General features: G+C 20.6%; 5 protein-coding genes across 5 annotated transcripts; all 5 read left to right on the forward strand.

Annotated features, from left to right (window-relative positions):
• Window positions 1–460: 460 nt before the first annotated feature.
• Window positions 461–1,786, forward strand: PVVCY_1202570 (conserved protein, unknown function; the record flags this gene model as incomplete). The annotated part of the gene is made up of 6 exons (XM_037634658.1): window positions 461–501; window positions 629–773; window positions 892–984; window positions 1,080–1,220; window positions 1,366–1,572; window positions 1,700–1,786. The coding sequence occupies 6 exons, from the start codon at window positions 461–463 to the stop codon at window positions 1,784–1,786; spliced, it is 714 nt and encodes a 237-aa protein (XP_037490724.1).
• Window positions 1,787–2,343: 557 nt separating this feature from the next.
• Window positions 2,344–3,981, forward strand: PVVCY_1202580 (conserved Plasmodium protein, unknown function; the record flags this gene model as incomplete). Its single annotated transcript, XM_008625267.2, has 1 exon — window positions 2,344–3,981. One exon carries the CDS (start codon window positions 2,344–2,346, stop codon window positions 3,979–3,981), a length of 1,638 nt encoding a protein of 545 aa, XP_008623489.2.
• A 2,607-nt stretch (window positions 3,982–6,588) lies between these two features.
• Window positions 6,589–9,883, forward strand: PVVCY_1202590 (serine/threonine protein kinase, FIKK family; the record flags this gene model as incomplete). The annotated part of the gene is made up of 2 exons (XM_008625268.1): window positions 6,589–9,693; window positions 9,803–9,883. 2 exons carry the CDS (start codon window positions 6,589–6,591, stop codon window positions 9,881–9,883), a joined length of 3,186 nt encoding a protein of 1,061 aa, XP_008623490.1.
• A 2,421-nt stretch (window positions 9,884–12,304) lies between these two features.
• PVVCY_1202600 (conserved Plasmodium protein, unknown function) lies at window positions 12,305–15,451 on the forward strand (the record flags this gene model as incomplete). The annotated part of the gene is made up of 1 exon (XM_008625269.1): window positions 12,305–15,451. The coding sequence occupies one exon, from the start codon at window positions 12,305–12,307 to the stop codon at window positions 15,449–15,451; it is 3,147 nt and encodes a 1,048-aa protein (XP_008623491.1).
• Window positions 15,452–15,877: 426 nt separating this feature from the next.
• Window positions 15,878–17,041, forward strand: PVVCY_1202610 (acetyltransferase, putative; the record flags this gene model as incomplete). The annotated part of the gene is made up of 6 exons (XM_008625270.2): window positions 15,878–16,228; window positions 16,313–16,403; window positions 16,541–16,582; window positions 16,656–16,714; window positions 16,798–16,837; window positions 16,947–17,041. 6 exons carry the CDS (start codon window positions 15,878–15,880, stop codon window positions 17,039–17,041), a joined length of 678 nt encoding a protein of 225 aa, XP_008623492.2.
• Window positions 17,042–20,246: the final 3,205 nt, after the last annotated feature.

The raw sequence follows: 20,246 nt of genomic DNA on the forward strand, positions 1-20,246 counted from the left end.
TGCTTTATATATATTTTTTTTAATTTATCTCTTGAGTATATATTAGAAGATGGAGGAAAAGCAAGAAAGCAAATAATCGTAGCAAAAAATTACATTACCTAATGATAGTAATAAAAAAATAAGAAGCTTATTATCAAGGATAGCAAATAAACAGAGAAATACATATATGTTTTATATATACATAGTAGTGAAAAATAGCCATAAATATTCATGCCAAATTTTAAGTTCATTTAAAATAACCATTTTCCTCTTACTCATATATGTATATAATAATATATACATTTATTTATTTTTTAATGTAATGAATAGAATATGTTTCTTTAATTATACACACTAGTATCTATTTGGAATGTATTAAAAACTTTTTCTTGTCATTTTTTTTGTGAAATTGTAACATATTAAAAGTAAAATAATCCTAATATGTATATGCATATAATTTATTCGAATAATATTTTTCAAAATGGGTAGCTACATTGATTTGAGTGGGTACCAAATCCCAAAGTTAGAACAAAAGAGAAAAAATGATGGTGCATAAGTTTGGTTACTAATGATGCGTGGATATGTATGTATGCATATTTCTACCTGTCCAATAATTAATGCATGTGTGTTGTTTTCTTTATATATAAAGGAATGTGTTTGAGAAGATGGATCCGTTTGAACGACATAAACTTATGATGTCCCTTTGTATGTTAGAGAAAAATAAAAATACTGATTGTCAATATTTAAGTGACTATGATATTTTAAAAAAAAAATACAAATTCATACATGATGTGGTAAGAAAATTTGAAATATAAAAATGAGGATATTCATTTGATATTGTATAGGAATGTGGGTATCATAAGGTTATGCATTTATGATATTTTTTTTTTTCTTCACCAACTAACTTTTTAGTCTAACGAAAAAAACTCGCTTTTGCAAAACTACTATAGAAGTATTTGTAATAAGTATGTTATATGTGATTTGTCTAAATATAAAGAAGGGAAGGTAGCAAAATGTACATATATATGTAAAAGAATTTTTAAGTAACTTTCTACAATCTCTTATTATGTTGTATCATTTTTTTGGTGGCAATTTTATAGATAGGGCTGAGGTGGAGAACAGAGGAGGAAATAATCAAAGGGAAAGGACACATAATATGCTCTTCTAAAAAATGTAATAATACAGATTTAAATACATATGAATTTTTATTTCAATATATTGAAGAAGGAATTGAAAAGAAAGTAATTTTAATAAGCCACTTTTAATATGCATATATAATAATATGTTCATTGTTATATTTCACACTTATTTATATACGAATTTTATTGCATCCGTTTTTCATTTTACAAAAATAAATATGATAATATAACAATTATTTAATTATAGACCAACGTAAAAGTGCGGGCATGTATGGATTGTGCATATAAATTGCATTATAGGAAAATTAAAAAATATTTAAAAAAAAAAAAAAAAAAAAAAAAACAAAAAGAGAAAAGAATTAAACATAGAACAAGCTCAAGTAATGAAAGTAGTAATACTTCATCAAGTTTTAATGATAATTGCTCAAAATCAAAGAAACGGAAAAAATACTATGTAATATTATACTTTCTATATATGCTTATGTGTGTGTACATATTAGGATTTAAAATTGTACAATCTTTTTCATTAATATGTGAGAAAAACATATTTGACGATATAAAAATATTTTCCCTTTTTTTAGATTAAAAAAAAACTTGAAAAAATATCCTTAAAGAGTGAAGAAAAAAAAAATGAAGAAAACATGTATTTTCATGATTTAATTTTTTAATATTTTTTAAATGTGTATGCATATTAATATATTTGTTAGTGTATTTGTTTCTTGTGAAGTATATGCTTAAACATGTAATGTGTGACTTACATTGCTTTGTATATTTATTCAGCAATAATAATATTTTTTATAGCAAAATAATTTATTTGCCTATCAATCTATACATTTATTATTTTTTTGTTTTTACTTTTACATATTTATTTTTTATGTTTAATTTTTCTCATGTGTGCAACATTTTTACAACTATGTTTAAGTTAAAAAATATTGCAGATCTTAAAGTATGATTATTTATAATTATGATAAATAAATCAATGGGATTTAAGTTGATGTATTAGCTTACCACAAGCTTGTTGTTCTTATATAAGTAGCAACCTTATGTACATACACATATTTAACATATTTTTGTTTATCTATAAAAAAGAGAAGATAATAAATTTGCAAAAATGGACATCGGGGTGATAGTCTAAAATGATTTTCACTTAAAAAATGTACACATGAAACACGATTAAAAATAAGTATAGTTAAAAAATATTTTTACAATTTTTATGTGTCAAGCCATGATTGTCAATTATAAAAATAAAGAGAAAGTTTACAACGATATTACTAAGTCTACTTGGTATGCTAAAAATAAAGAAAATTTAAATAAGACAAAATATTTGGAAATTGATTCTTTTTCTGTTATAATTGATTGGATAAATAGTCTTTTAATAAGTAAGAATATATTAAATGCTTATAATATATATGAAGAAATAAAAGATGGAGTAATTATTTTAAAGTTAATAAAAATATATAAGCCTGAAATAGAACTTCGTGGGATATTTCTTAAAGCTATTAAAAAAAAATGTGCTATAAAAAATTTGGAAAAAGCATTATCAATTATATATATGAATAATCCATATTATTATTCCCTAGTTTCATCTAGAGATATTTATGAAAAAAAAAAGAAAAAAGTAAATATTTTATTAATACAATTATTTGATAAATTTGAATTTCAAAATTTAAAAAATATATCAACACCTTTACTTAATTGGTATAATTATACTCTTATAAAAATGAAACTACCACTTTATTCTAAAACAATAAATAATCCTTTTCATATTATAAACAATAAACCAATAAATTGTTGCGATGGAAAAGGTTTTGGAAGTGGCATACAAAAAGACAACATCGAAAAGGAAATTATAGTAGGTGGGAATATGAAAAAAAATATGTCTTATAATTTTATAAAAAAATGTAAAATAAAAAATAAATCAAATGCTCTAACAAATTTTATTACATATATATTATATAAGGACAAAGAAGAATGTCAAAATGATATATCTTATATTGTCAAAGATTTTTCAGATTGTATAAAAATATTTTTCATATTATATAGATATGGTTATATTTGTATTGAAGAATTACAAATAGTAACAAAATCAAACAAGAGAAATAATTTCTTTTTTTTACATGAGTTGCTCAGAAAGTTAAACATACCAATTGTTTTAAAAAATCAATATTTAAATAATCCATCTGAAGTTGCAATTCTTTTGCAATTAAAATATATACAATGTTTTATCCATAATAATGGTTATTCAAAAGCTATTGATTTAAAAAAATATTATTTTCCTTTTGTGGGGTTGGATAAGAAGTGTGCTAATACTACTACCAAGTGTAGTGACAATGGGTCATTAAATGGGTATACTAAACATAATTATAATCGAACTTGCGAGCAAAAGGATAATCAATTTTTAAATGCAAAACTACACGTGCATGATGAAAAAGAAATAAATGATAATAAGATAGAATATAGCACCGATGACAAAAATAATGTATATGAAAAAGTAGAATACAAAACTTGCAAAGACATCCCTAATTTAGAAGCAGATAAAATGGATAAAAATTATAATAGTAAAGATTGGGATGGAAAAAGAGAGGAAATAAACCAAGTTAATTGCTATAATTTATTAAATAATAAAATTTTTAATTCATCTGTCAAAATATGTCAAAGTAAAGAACGAACATATCCCCTTCAAGGTAAAAAAGAAAAAAAAATTTATGCACACCAAAATGAAAAGGACAATCATATTTCAATAAATAAATATTTAGAAAAGGACCTGCTCACAATTACTCCAATAAAAATGTTAAGAAAAATGTTTCATCAGGAGATTAAAGAAAATATGAATATTCATAAGGCAGACATAATGAAAATTTAAAATTTAGTGATAGTAAATAATAGTTAGATAACGACAAAAAAAAAGTATGTTAAGTTCGAAAACTATTTAACATTCCAATTAGGTGTAATTATTTTCTTATCCATGATAATAATAAAATGTCATATTTTAGAAATATTTAAAAAGGGTAATAAATTATTTCATGCCTTTTACAAACTACAGTACAATAATAAAATTACAAATACTAATGGACAACAAATTAGGAAAGGAATAATAAATTTGATTAACTTGACAATGAAAAAAAAAAAAAAATTCGAGGTATCTGTATTTTTCATCAAGAACACACAAGAAATAATAGAATAATGAATATAACAGCCATATATGCGCATATTTATTAAAAAGGAATAGTAACTTTAATATAATCGAAAGAAAAAAAAATTAGCAAACATATTTATATACATAATTTTATATAAATATAAATCATATTATTTTATGAAAAATAAATATATGCATATTTTGGGAATTTTTTATTTGCATAAAATTTTTTTTTTTTATATATAAACATGGACTTGCAAAATACACATTTTTTTTTTAAATTTTGATATAAAGAAAAGATCACTAATAAAATAATATTGTGAGAGTGCAAGAATACCCAATTATTATATTAAGGTGAAATAAAAATTGTATTTTTTTGATCAAAAGTATACGCTTATAAACGTATTAATATCCGTATTAGGATTTATATTAATATATTTCATATATACAATAATATAATTACACACATTATATTTTAATTTTTTTTATCAAAGTAGCGTGCAAAAAAAGCAAAAAGCAAAAAAACAAAAAATAAAAAATCATATGTATTTTAAGAAAAATTGATAAAATTGTGGAAACCAAATGTTAAAGAAAAAAAAAAAAAAAAAAACAGGAAGAATTTAAAAATGGCTTAAATCTTTAAGAAAATAATATATATATAATTTACACATAGCATTACATTAATTGTATATAATACATATTATTTTTTTTTAATAAAATAAATACATAATGTATATTATTGTGCATATCTCTTTAAAGTTTAAACATATTCCAAATGTAATTAATAAATTTGATATTATTAAAACCAAGGAAATGATTATTTAAACGTAATTTTTAATACTTTTCAATAATTTTTTGAACTGGCCCCTTTTTGTTAATTTTTTATTTTTTTGGCGTATGAATTTATTATATTTTCCATTTTTAACAATTTGACCAGCTTTTATTACATTATATATTTATAATACATGCATCATATGCATGGTGTGATTTGCTCTGTTTATTTTGTTCCTTATTGTCTTTAATGTGTTAACTTTTTCTATTACATATATTGTATTTGGATTAACATGACTTAAATATATAGAAAAAGTTACAAGTTTAAAGATAATATAACATTTTGATTTTCTGATTTTATTATACGTTTTATTGGTTGTTTGCTTACTATGAATTACAAAATGTATATGAAATTATTAATGTATATAATATATAAAGTATAAATATGCATAATATATGCATGTCCATTTTGTTTTCTTTTATTTCTTCAATACATTTTAGCTTTTGATATGTTACCGAGTTCAAATAATTTTAAAAAAAAATTGCATTTACTTTTTAATTGTAAAATGTATAATATTTTACAACTATGATTATTGTTATATGCATAATTAAATAAATTAAAATTGTTAGCATATAATTTAAACATTTATTCTTTATAGCGTCTATAATGCTTTAAAAATTTCGCAATGATATAATACATATATTTTTGCGAACTTATAAATGTTATATTTTTATTATACATATATTGTCTATGTTAACATGTTTATGCATATTTATGTAAAAATGGTTGTATAGGATTCCTTCTTGAAGACAATAATAAAAAAAAAAATATATCGTTAAAAAAAAAAACGGACATTAACTCAAGTTGAGTTATTTACACATATAATATGTGTTAGAAGAATATATCATATCATTAACCATAATTATTATCATTTTAATTATATATGATTTCATAAGAATATTTAATAATGATATATGTAATTGTATATGATATTTTATTATTTTAATTTATAAACATTTTGTTACATATTTTAGAGTTTTTCGAATTTTACACGTTTATATTTAAACTGGTGTATGAATATTTGATTCTACATTTTATGAAATTTTAAAGACCAATTGATTGGATTTTTCTACGAACCAGATTCCACTATCAGGTAATTAAACATGATATATATATGTCTTGTATTTATTTACATAAAAAAATGTATATTGTTTTATTATTTGTCTTTACATTTTCCTTTTTATTTAATTATTTTTTTCAGGTGTTATTTGATTTAATTTTTAAGGACGTTTTTAAATACAAATTAAAAAACATTTTTTTACATATTTTAATATTCCGTCATTTATCAAGTACAATATAAAATAAATAGAAAAAATTCTATTTTTTTTAATTCTTCGAATATTATAAATACAAAATATTTTGTTTGTGAGCTTATTTAAAAGGTTTATATATTCATAAAAATACAATCACAAAGCATAACACAATAGTGTAAAAAAAAAATAGTATCGTTCAGGCGTGTATTATATATGTAATGTATCGTATTATGTTTATAAACGATAAATATGATTGATTCAACAGATAAGTTTGAATATTCCAAAGAAAAGACACTAACATGCAATGGAAGCAACGAGCATCGTGAACAAGATGAGGTTTTACTAAAATATAAAAAAACTTTGGATATTAATACAACAGAAAATGAGACAATATCTGGTGAAACAAAAAAATTAGAACAATTTAATGTAAATAAAACATGTAATTCTTTAAAAAAAAGTATTTATACTGAAAGTAGTAACAATGATTCATCTTACTTTCAAAATATAAAAGAAAATTCTAAAAAAAATGACGACAACAATTATAAAGAGGTTAATAATATATATAATAAAAATATAATTGGCACAAAATATTATGACCAAAGTATAAAGGATAGTATTTCAGATAAAAGTAGCAAAGAAACTATTTGTCCTTTGGAATATGATAATAATAATAATAATGATAGATCAGCTAATGTAATAAATTATCAAAACAGTGATCAAAAAAATGGAGCAAGTGTAAATGGGTACAAACAACTAAGTAATAATAATAATGGCAATTGTCATGACAATAGTAAAAGTGTTTATAAGGAAAATTTAGGGTTAGAAAAGAATGAAATAAAAAATATGGAAAAGAATATGGAAAAAAATATGTGTTTTGATTATAGTAATGATATATATATAAATGATAAAACTAATAAAGAATTAAAGCATTATGAAGCTAACCATGAAAAGTTAGTATACCCTGAAAAGAATAACCCATTAGATAGTAATTGTAATGATATAGAATATGTAAATGACACTACAATTGATTATGTTTCATTAAAAAATTTGTCTCAATATTCAATAAATGAATCTTCATTTAAAGAAAATAACTCGAATGATATAAATAATTATAAAAATTTTGATCATATAATAAATGTAAATGATTCAAATGATGTTTGTGATAATAATAATAAGATCAATACATATAATGACTCCAAAAATGTGAGTCATAAGGAATCAGGCAGATGGCATAGTAACCAAATAAATAGCAATAATTATATTATAGATGAAAATTATTATCAAAATAATAAACAAGTACATACAAATAAAGAACTAAATATTTCAAAAAAGAAAAATGATACTACATTAAAGAAAAATGGAATATATGAATATAAGAAATATGAAAAAAATAAAGTCTTAGGAGGATATTATCATAATGAATATTCTGAAATTGATCTTAGAAATATGAAATATGAAAATAATATTAATGGTTATAATGAAATAATTAATAATAATCGAAACCCTCATTATATGATGGCACCACCTCAGGTAATATGTAACAACAAGAATAATAATAATAATAAGATGAAAAAGGAAAATATGGTATATTATGAGCCTAGGAGAAATATAGACAAAATGGGAGGTATACCAACAGACATGAACAGTAGAATGGTAGCTAAAATAAATGAGCATAATGAATATAAAGAAGTTAATGAAAATATGGTAGGATATAAAGATATGCATAGATCAAATAGAAACAGTATCAATGGTAGAGATACAAAAATAGAAAACTATAGTAATATTATTAATCAAAATTATCATAATAATTGTAATAGTAATTATTATAATCCTATTACTGAAAATGATATTATACACAATGAAATGGATTATAATAATAGTCAAGGAAAAAGATATTATTTATCTCCTAAAAAAAATGATGATGCAAAATATTCAAAAAATCAAATGTTAATGATATCTAAACAAAAAATAAAAAAAATGTGGAATAAATTTAAAAATCGTTCATCAAAAGATCAAACTGTAGGTTCCACAGTTGACGATGAAAATTGTATGTTTCCAAATGAAGTAGAAGATGGTAATATACAACAAAAAGTTCAAATATATAATGATCATTATGAATTAAATAGTGCTTATCACAATAATGGATATAAAGATTGTATTAATAAGCCTATTAAATGGGTAAAAAATAATAATAATATAGACAAACCAATACAATCTAAATGTATATTTAATTGGAAAATAGCTCAAACATCGTTACTAAAATTATTACATAGTGCACATAACTTTCATTTTAATAATGTAAAATATTCTGATTGGAAATTTGTATGTATACCTACACTTGGATTTTCAAAATCAAGTAATAGGGTTCAACAAATGTATAAAGCAATTATTCCACAAAAAGATGGAAATGGTAAAAATGATATGAAAGTATTTATTAAAAAAATTCCTATATATATATGGATTAAACAGTTTAATTTAATGACAGAATATGATGGGGAATATGTAACAGATGGTGAAAATTTTGTTATGGAAGCTGCTTCATTAGCATTTTTAAGTGAATATCATCCTCGTATTACTCCAAAATTACATAAAATATTATATGAAGTTGATAGTAATAATTTAGATGATCCTAGTAATCTTATTCTACCTGAATCTATGTTTAGTAATTTAACTGTATTTAATAATGTATTAGCAGAAAGGTTAAAAAATAATATCAATGGGAATATTGTTCTTGTTTCAGAGTTTTTCAGTGAAGATGTTCTTGATTTTATTGATAGGAGACAAAAGAATTTTAATATGAAAATTAGTAATAATGAAAAAAGTTATATTCTTTATCAATGTTTGAAATTATTAATAAGATTACATGATGCAGGTTTATCACATTTAGACCTAACTCCAGAAAATATATTAATATCAGATAGTTATGAAATGCGTTTGTGTGATTTATCAAAAAGTACACCTATATATACATATAATTTGAGACATATAAAAGATGTCAATCGTTTATATTTATTTGAATCATGTGAGCCAACAATTGCAAAGGGTGCATATATGCCTCCTGAATGTTGGAAAATTTATTGGAAATATGATACTATGAAAATTAAAAATCCATTGAAAGATTTAAAATCTATAACAGAACAAGAAAAAAGAAAACAATTTTACTTTGACGTTGCAAATGCTGATAAGTTTATGCTTGGTGTTTTTTTCTTTTGGATATGGACTAACGGAAATTTATGGAAATGTTCCGATCCATTACAAGATGAAGACTTTTTCTATTTTGTAAAATGTGACATGAATTTTGATAAATTTGAGTTAACTAGAAAATGGCCAAGTGAACTCAAGAGTATTATTAAGGTATGAGAAAAATACGTATATAATTAAAGTAAAAAAATGAATAATATTGTTGTACATGCTTAGTGATGAATTAATTTTCATTTTTTTTTTATTTTTTCGTTATTTTTAGGCATTACTACACGCAGAAACACGAAGGAAGTTGAACTTAAAGGATATGATCATGCACCCTTGGTGGTCATGTAAATTATAAACTATGCATATATATATATTTTTGTATGTATATATTATGTTTTCCTTTTGTCACATTGTGTAGAAAAGTGAATAACACATGCATATAAATCCTTATGGGTTATACATATATATGTGTGTGTACCCTATTTTGGAAGCATTTAATGAAAACAAGGACTTTCTTGTTTTTTATGTCTATATTTATATTCGTTTTTTAGTACTTGTTTACTTTATAAATATGTCAAAAGTTTACTTTATAAATATGTCAAAATAATAATGCTTTTTTGTTGTCTATAACAATTTTAATCATAAACCCTCTATTTTAATAAAATCTCGCTTTATTAATAAATATTTTAAAAATATAAATATATTGAGCATAGCTAAATATACATTTTTCGGTAGTTTAAATTAGACCAAAGAATAAATTGAAAATGGAAATAATATTTTAACTATGATTAATTAAAAGTGTTTTATTTATTAAGGAATTATTTGGGGAAAATGTAATATTATTTATATGAGGTGTGTTATATATTTAACTATAGTTATAAATATAATAAGCATTCGGAGTATATTGTTAAATAAAAATAATGTATGTTCCTCATAATGAATTATGGATTGTCCACATTAAAAAATATCAGTAATAATATAAAAAAAGTATAAAAAAAAATATATGTATTAATATTGAATGTATAAATATAATTTTTCGAAATTAATAAGATCAAAAAAGTGTGCTTAACTATTTATTTAAAAAATTTAATAACATGATATATTTTTTTTAATTTTTTAGTAAATATAAAATATGGCTAGCTAAAATTATATATTTATTATGTACAAATCATAAAAAAAAAAATTGTGTTATTTACAAATACAATAAATTATGTACACTTTTTCCCCTTAATATATTATTTGTTTATATGAGTTTACTAATGATATATAAATTTTAAGAATTTGTTCTTAAAGTTTTTGTTTTATTTTACTTTTTTATTTTGATTGGAAGATTTAAATGTTTCATTTTACTATATAAACCTAATTAACATATGTGTTTGAATTGAAATTTAATTTCATTTCAAATTGTTTTAACAAATATACAAGACATAGAATATATAAGTATATAAATAATAGTTTGAAAAAATGGAGTCATATTACATTTAGCATAGTTAAATACGATATTTAATATAATTTGGTAATTTTAATGTATGATTAATTTATAAAACATATATTATCAAATAGTTTCGTCATACATGCTATACATATTTATTTGTGTATGTTTATAAAATTTATAAAGGGGTATTCATATCTTCTTAAATATAGGCAACACTCTTATTTTTTCAACTTTCGAAAGCTTATGTTTGAAAATATGAATTTATTGACAGCAAATTTTATTTTATATGTATTATTATTGTTATATTTATTTTTTTACACCTTTTTTGTATTGTCTTAGTAGTAATTTGAATACACAAATAAATAATTACATATATGCATCAATGGTATATAATGCTGTCAAGGAATAAAGAATTAATATATTTCCTGTTTTTTTTAATCTTAATAAAAATGTAAAAAAGCAATATTTTTATATGAAAAAATAAAAATAGAATGTGTATTATGTTTAAACGGAGAATATATTATTTATTTATTTAACGAATTTTTTTTACACAAATTCTGTGTCTTTTGCATTATTGTCCATATTTTAAAAACTTATTAACAAAAAATCATAAAAATTGTTATTCATTTCTATTATTGTTAATATTGTTTTTTATATTCGGGAATTAACCGATTTTTTGTAAGTAATATGAAAGCGTAAATGCAAATTTATTGGCATATATTTCCTTCCCCTCCCATTATATACTTGATTTTTCTCTCAATAACTATATCATAAAAAATATATATATTTATCTCACTATCTAATGCGTAAAATATATATATATCATTATTAATATTTAAAAACAAACAGAATATCGACGGATATTAAATGGTATAACATTGTATGTATATAGTATATTATATGTTTTTTGTTATAACTTTGATTTACGTATATGTATAATATTCATTTGTTAAAATTTTTTGGTACTTATTCGTTTATGGAAATAAAAACATATTTAATGATATATTGAGTATCATATAATTTAAAATATTTTTTTTAGTGTAAAAAATTCCACACTTGAATTGAATTGTAACGCTTCTTATAAATGTTACATAAATTTTCCATGTGCATAATATGAATACACATACAATTTGTGCCCTTTGTTACATTAAACTAATATTTGTTAGTTCAAGAGTTGCATGCTTTTATTATTTATAATAAAAAAAATAGTAAACATATGTGAAATTTCTCCATATTGAAACGTAAATACAATATAATTTGTTAACTTTAAAATGACAACTTTTTAACAAAGTTGAAAAGTATGAAAAAAAAATATATGTATAATATAAATATGAAATAAAAATGAAAAGTGAAGACAATGGAAGTTTTGCAAGTATTCCTGGTTATTACTACGATAAAAAAAAAAATAGATACTTCCTTATTGACAATGAACTAAAAAAAAAACTAAAAAAGGAAGAGTTTAATAATTTAATAAATGAGGCAAAAAAAAAAAACCATAAAAATAAAGGTGAAGAAAATGAATATATTAAAAAATTTCATAAAATTCATGGAATAAAAGAAATGAAAAAGAAAAAGAAAAATATAAATGGGAGTAAATTGAATATAAAAAATAATGATAATGAAAAATGTGCAATTTTAGACAAAAATCATAATTCTTCAAATAATATAGAAAAAAATCTACAACTAATAAATAATGAAATAATATTTTTAAAAAAAAGTATATCAGAAAATCAAAACATATATAATGTAATTAAATCAATACGAAATTGTCATTTTAAAGAAGATTCAATTTTAAGTTTACCACCTGTTTTCATTAATATTAACAACTGTGAGTATATTTCGGTAGAGGATTTATGTGAACTTCAATTAGACAATCAATCATTTTATCAGAAAAAGAAAGACACGGATATAAAGACACCTAATATTTTAAACATAAAAAGGAGTGATAGTTCTCCAATTTTTTTAAACGATTTTAAATGCTTTAATCCAAATAAAAAAACATTAGATGAAAATAATAAAAAAGATAAACCTCAGATATCCCAATATCCTAACAATGAATTATATGATGGGACTAAACAAAATCAAAATCAAAGCATAGCATATAATTCCAAATCTGATGAAAGTTTTAAAAATGTTTATAATAATCAAACTAAAAATTACTCATATCTAAATTCATTGCCTTTAAAAAGTGAAGCATCCATAGAATATCATAGCATAGAAAAAAGCTTATTAGTTCCAAAGCTATATGGCCGAACTTACGAAAAAATAAATTCTTATAATATAGAAAACTTAAAGTCAAAAATAACTGCAAATAGATATAAAGCAAACTTTTATTATTTCTATAATAATAGTACAAATTATAGTAGTATGAATTCCATAAACTATAATGATAGTTACAATATGATTTTATCTGAAAATCAAAATGGTGAAGATATTAATAACAATGGAAATGATAATAATGGTGTGAGTAATATTGAGTGGAATCCATTACCTAATACTCAAGATGATATGATTTATCAAGAATCTCACAACTATTTTGAAAATAACACAGAAGCAGGAACTACGGATGAAATAACAAATGAAGCACGGGTTTCGAAATCTTATAAACCTTCTGAATCTTTTTTTCACTTATTTAGTAATCCTTTATATGAAGATATGATTTTTAGCACTAGTAAAGAAAACAATTTTTCTTTTAGTTTAGGGGCTATTGATTTAAAAAAGTTTCTAAATAAAAATAATAAATCATTTATGGATAATATAATTCATGAAAATGCTTATTATAATTCGGAAACAAATCATTTATGTAGTTATTCGAAGGAACAAACCGAATTGTTATGTACTTCTCCACAAATTTTGTCCCATTTTACAATTTTTAATGAAGAGTATGTTGCTTACTCGTCATACCCAAATACAAAAGACGATAAATGTTTGTTATTTTTATTAAGTATAGAATCCTTTTTTCAAAGTGCTCCAAAAATTGAAACTATTAATTTTCAAACTGAAATAAATTATTTTAAATTATTTCCATCCATAGAAACGAGCTATTCTATGAATGAAAATTATTATAATAATAATGATATGAATTTGTCTTCAAATTCTGAGTATGCATATCATTATAATAATGAACTCGATAAAATTTTTATCTGTGGATCATATCCATGTTTTAGTTTTAGTACAATAAAAGATTCTACTCCCTATTGTATATGGGACAGTAAAAAACTTAAAGTTCATGATTTACTATTATTGAATGAAGGGTCCACAAGTTATATTGATAACATATTGAATTCAAAAAGGTACACAAATCCAATCCATTTAACACATGGAAACAGCTCTCAAACAGTTATCAAGGCTTGTTCCAAAAAAGGGAAAGAAAAAAAAAAAAATGAAACTGAAAAAGGAAAAAAACATGAAAGTAATAAACCTTCAAGCCAATCTAAAAAAATACAACCAAATCACCATTGTAATAATACAACAAAACGAAAAAACGATAATAAACGAAAGAATTCAACTAAAGATTCAAGGAGTGAGGATTATACTGATGAAGACATAAATAATAATAAATATGAATTTTCAAAAAAAGGAAATAATAATTCTACTGAAAAAAATAACTGTAATCGCTCAAGTAAAAATAATTCCCCCAAATCAAGTTTATTACACTCAAACGAAAAATCGAAAAACAAACATAATACACCTTATAATCCACACTCACCAAACTATGTTAAATGCAACTACAACGATAATAAAAAAAAAGGAATATGTTGTGAAAATATAAAAAAAACAAACAACAACATATTTTTATTATGTAATACGGAATATTTATATTTGTGTGATCTAAGATGTAATGTTTTAAATACGATATCCAAATTAAAACCGAATGAAGGATATGTAAATAAACTTTATTCGTTAAATAACAATTATCAATATATTTTATCTAAAACTAATAATCATATAGGACTATATGATATGCGTTACATCCCTTATAAATGCAATGATGAACTAAAAAGTAATTTAGTTGTTTCCTATGACCGATTTATAAATAATGATAACTTAAAAAAACACCTTAATTATTTTTATGTTATAGATAATGAACAGTTTATAGTTTCACTTGATACATATACAAATGCTGTACATATATACGACATTATGAATACCGCAAATAAAATTATAAATTTAGATGGGCATGAGCATTCAAAAGATAATACCTTACATAGTTATATAAATTTATCAAGAATACCTTATATATATACGTCTCCTGAAAATGAAGATTATTATTATAATTATTATAAAAAAAAAGCTAATGAAACAAAAGCTACTGATAGCAAACATACAAATCATTTAAATCCCTTAAAATCCTATCCCAAAAAGGACTTATTCATAGGATTAAATGTTCAGTCAATTTTACCTCTTTTTTATGTTAAACAAAAATATTGTAAATATAATTTTATTTCAATAAATAAAGGGGGATTTATTTGTACAATTAATATATAGATAATGTTGTTTCTGTGGTATTTTGATGTTTGTGTTTTTTTTCTGATTTTTTTAAGATACGCGTATTTTTATGAATAAATAAAATACGTGTATTAATTTGTTTGCATATATATTTATAATATGTACATATAATGTTTGGTTGTGTAAAATTTTTAGAAAAATATTTATTATAAAAACAATTCAAATATATATTTTTTTTTCAAGTGTAATCATATATGTTTTTCTTTTAATATGAACAAAATTTCACAAAATAAAATTGTTATATAACGTAAATAATAATTTTTTTGACAAAAAATGTTACTTTATTAAGAAACATAAAAAAAATGCTAATACCCATTGGCTTTATTTTACTTTTAAGAAATTAATACAAAAATTTGGGCATATATATGATATTTTTGCTATATTTTCAACTTAAAATATTAAATTATGACTCCAAATCTTTCATCAATTCATAAAATAGAAAACAAGCGTGATGCAGATTATGATAGCTCGATGAATTGTATGTCTCTAAATAATAATGATTTAGAATTAGAAAAAAGCAACGATGAATTAAAAGGAGATGATTTGGATATAGAAGTGGGGGGTGATCTTATAAAAAATAATATTTATCATACAATGATTATTAATAATAAGAAAATTGATATTCATCAATATGATACATTCCCTAAAGCTCATTTAAATAGTGTATATAAGTTATTGAGCAGTGAATTATCAGAACCATATAATATATTTTTACTTAAAACAATATTAAAGAATTATAGCAAAATTGCATTAATGGTATATAACTCTTTAAATGATACCTAAACAAATTACATTTTTATACGTATATAAACATTTACTTCGTTCCTTTTTTGCTTGTAGTCTCTATGCAATGGAGAATGTGTAGGTGTAGTCATATCCAAAGTTACAACGAAGTGTAAAAATAACGAATCGTCTATTTTTGGATATATATGTAATAAACAGATATAAAATACTTATATCTAATGCATCGTTTTATTGTGTTATGACTTGAGAAGATTGCCTATATTATAATTTATCATACATATATATTTTTTTTAATGTTTTTATATAATTTATAAAATTTGTTAGGTATGATAGCTGTGGATAAATCTGTCAGGAAATGTGGTTTAGGTAAAATATTTTTTATTTAATAATAACATTTCAATTCTTATACTAATCATAGATTATCTCTTTCCGTTTTTAGGTTCATATTTATTAAATGAAAGTATAAAACTAATGCAAAACATATATGGAATAAGCGAGGTACTTTCATTATATATTGTAAAAAGTAAAAATTGCAAAAATTGCCAATAGAAACAACTATTTATTAATGTTAATTTTTTTAGGTTCAACTTGAGGCAGAAGCTACGAACATTCCTACATTACGTAATGAATTTCCCCATTTGCACTCTATATATCAAATATAAATCTAATGTTTCTTTATATTCATTCAATGTCATAGCATAATATATGTAAAACGTTCACTTTCTTTTAGGATTTTATGAACGAAATGAGTTTATTAAGGTAAAAAGGAAACCTAATTATTACTTAAGTGGTTCTGATGCATTCAAATTAAAAAAAATATTATAATCCAGTTATACAATAGCGTTTTTTTTGTTGAACATATACATTCATATGACGGAGTATTTTTACACTTTATTAAATTGTTAATTTCTTGCTTTATTATTATATAACGATGTATATTTTGTGTTTAATTAAATTGAACTTAAATTAGTAAAATATGTTTTAGTGTTTTAAAAGACAATAAAAATATCTTTGTATAGATGTAATTAATATTGGAAATATTGATACATAAAAAGAAACAAACAAATCTATTTAAGCAAATTGAATAAATGTAGATTTCTTTTATAAAATATTTGAAAATTTAATATGTTTTCGTTATAGAGTTATTCTTATTATGGTCACTAGGTAAAACCTTCCAAGTTCTAATGATATATATAAACAATTTTGTTCTTATATTTTTTTAAAACTTTTGCAAAAAATATTTTAATATGAAACTCACCTAGATTGTATTAATTTTATATTTTTAACAAATTACTGCATTTATTTGAAAATCTTATAAATTTTCACATGTTACAAAGCATTAATGTGATATGATGAAAAATTCACATAAATTTTTCGTGTCTAACAGAAAAATGTGTGTGATAGATGAAAAGGTACTTTTTATATTGAGATATTTCACATATAAAGAAATTATTCTATAGAAGTTATATCCTTACATTAAAAGTAGTAGTTCGTTTCCCTTATGTTCATTGTATATTCTTTCAAATTATATGAAACAAATAGTCAACTATAATTTTACAAATCTCTATTTAATATACACATAGTAAAATATAAATTATTGCTTTTTTTCAATATCAAAATGTTTTATAGGATATTAGTACGTATATTTTTATTAAAATTCTGTTATCTACAACTAATATAAAAATATTTATTTTATATATTTCCGTTATGTATCCATATAATAAAAGTCTTTTTACTTAAAAAAAAGCAAGATGTTTTATAAGAAAAATATAATGCATTTATAAGGTCACAGTTCCTTTTTAATTCAAGTTTATTTAATATAAAACTTAATAGATCTTTAATATGTTACTATAGGATACTTATTGAATTTAAGGGAATATATAAAGAAAGGAAAACATATATTCATGTCTTATAACACATCGTGGCATAAATTAGTACCATTTATTGAGAAAATTCGTATAATGTACGAAGATAATATATTATAAGAAATAAAAATGTTACTGCAAAATATTTAAGGGGAATTTTTTCATATTGGCATAAGATGTTCAAAAATGTATAATAATATATAAATAAAACACGTTTATGCTAATCCATTCCATACATTAAAGATGGTTATTATTTGTTTAAAGAATGTTTAATATAATTTATCAGAAAAATAAGTGAATATATTTGAGACTATGAGTGTTATTATTACAAAATCTATTCATAAGTTCGTCTTATAACGAATGGAATAAGCATTCATTATAAAAAAACAAATGTGTAGAAGTTTAAAATTCATATAATCAAAGTGTATTTATTCATGTACAATTTATAATTTTTTATATTAGTATTATAATATATATTTAGAAATTTAAATATAAAATAAAATATTACTTATAAAATAATGTAAATAATAATATTATATATATAAATAATCAAACAATATTATATAATTTGTGTAATATTTTATTTATAAATTTAATTAAAACAATTAAATTAAATATATTATAAAATAAATTATTAATTATATAAATAAAATTATTATATAATATATATTATTTTAAATTTAATATAAGTAATATATTAATAAAATAAATTAAAAAATAAATAATATATAAATAAATCATTTAAAATTAATATAGTAATACATATATTAATATAAAAATATATTAAAATAATAAATAATAATTAATTAATAAATAATTAAATAAATAATTTAAATTTAATTTAAATAAAACATATATTAAATATAAAAATAAATAATTAAATAAATTAATTAACAATAATAAGTATATAATTAAATAAATATTTGCATAATTATAATAATTAAAGAATAAATTAATAATAATTATATTATAATTTAATATTAATAAATATTAATTTATTTAATTTAATTATTAATTTTAAATAAATGGTAAAATATTATTAAAAAATAATAATAAATACACACTTTAAATAAAATATTATATTTATTTAATATAATTAATAATTATTTGTATTTTACACACTAATTTAATATATTTTATTTAATAATTAATATTATTTATATATATAATAATATAATTAATTTAAGTTACACCATTATTTAATATAAATAACATATTTAATTAAATTTAATACTAATTTATTATATTATTAAATGATTTTATAAATTAAATATAATAAATTAATTTAATTAATTATTAATATAAATAATAATTATTTTTATTGTTAATAAAATTAATTATTTATTTAATATAAATAAAATAATAATTATTAATTACTATATATATTATTATTTTAACATTATTTATTATTTATATTACATTAAATATTTTAATTAATTTAATTAATTATATTAATATTATTTAAAATATTATATTTTATTATTAATTTATTTAAATGTTTAATATTTAAATAAATATTAATATATTAAAAATTGTTTTATTTTATTTAATTATTTTAACAATTATATAATTATTATAAATTTAATTTAAAATAATAATTAAAAACTAATATCAGAAATATATATGGAATATTCTTATATATATGTAATTATATTATAATTCTTATTTTATTATTTTTCATATAATGATATTAATTTAATTATAGTAAATACTTTACATATTATATACGCATATTTAATAAAAAAATGTCTTATACAAAATATTTAATTATAATAAACTATTGTTTTTTGTTCCTGTTTTATGAGCATAAGACAATATTAAAAAGTTTTTTTGAATGGTTTTATTCGTAATATTATAAATTGTTTTAAAACTCTAATTGTTATTTCCATTACCTGTTTTATACTCGCGTGTAATAAAAAGACTTATGATTCAAATTATATGAATTACTCATAAATACTTAGCATTACAAAATATCCCTCTTTGCTCATTAGTAAAACTCTTTCATTGTACTCTAAATTATGTATTGTTGAACTGTATTATATTGTTTATTATATATGCATATAAAACAAAGACAGTGATAATTATTAAGAAATTTTAAAAAGTACTTAACATACAAAAAATAGAACAACATTCTATAGTTTCTAGCATCTAAAATAATAATTGCT

This window comes from Plasmodium vinckei, assembly GCF_900681995.1.
Source record: "Plasmodium vinckei vinckei genome assembly, chromosome: PVVCY_12".
In the NCBI taxonomy this organism is placed as follows: Eukaryota; Apicomplexa; class Aconoidasida; order Haemosporida; family Plasmodiidae; genus Plasmodium; species Plasmodium vinckei.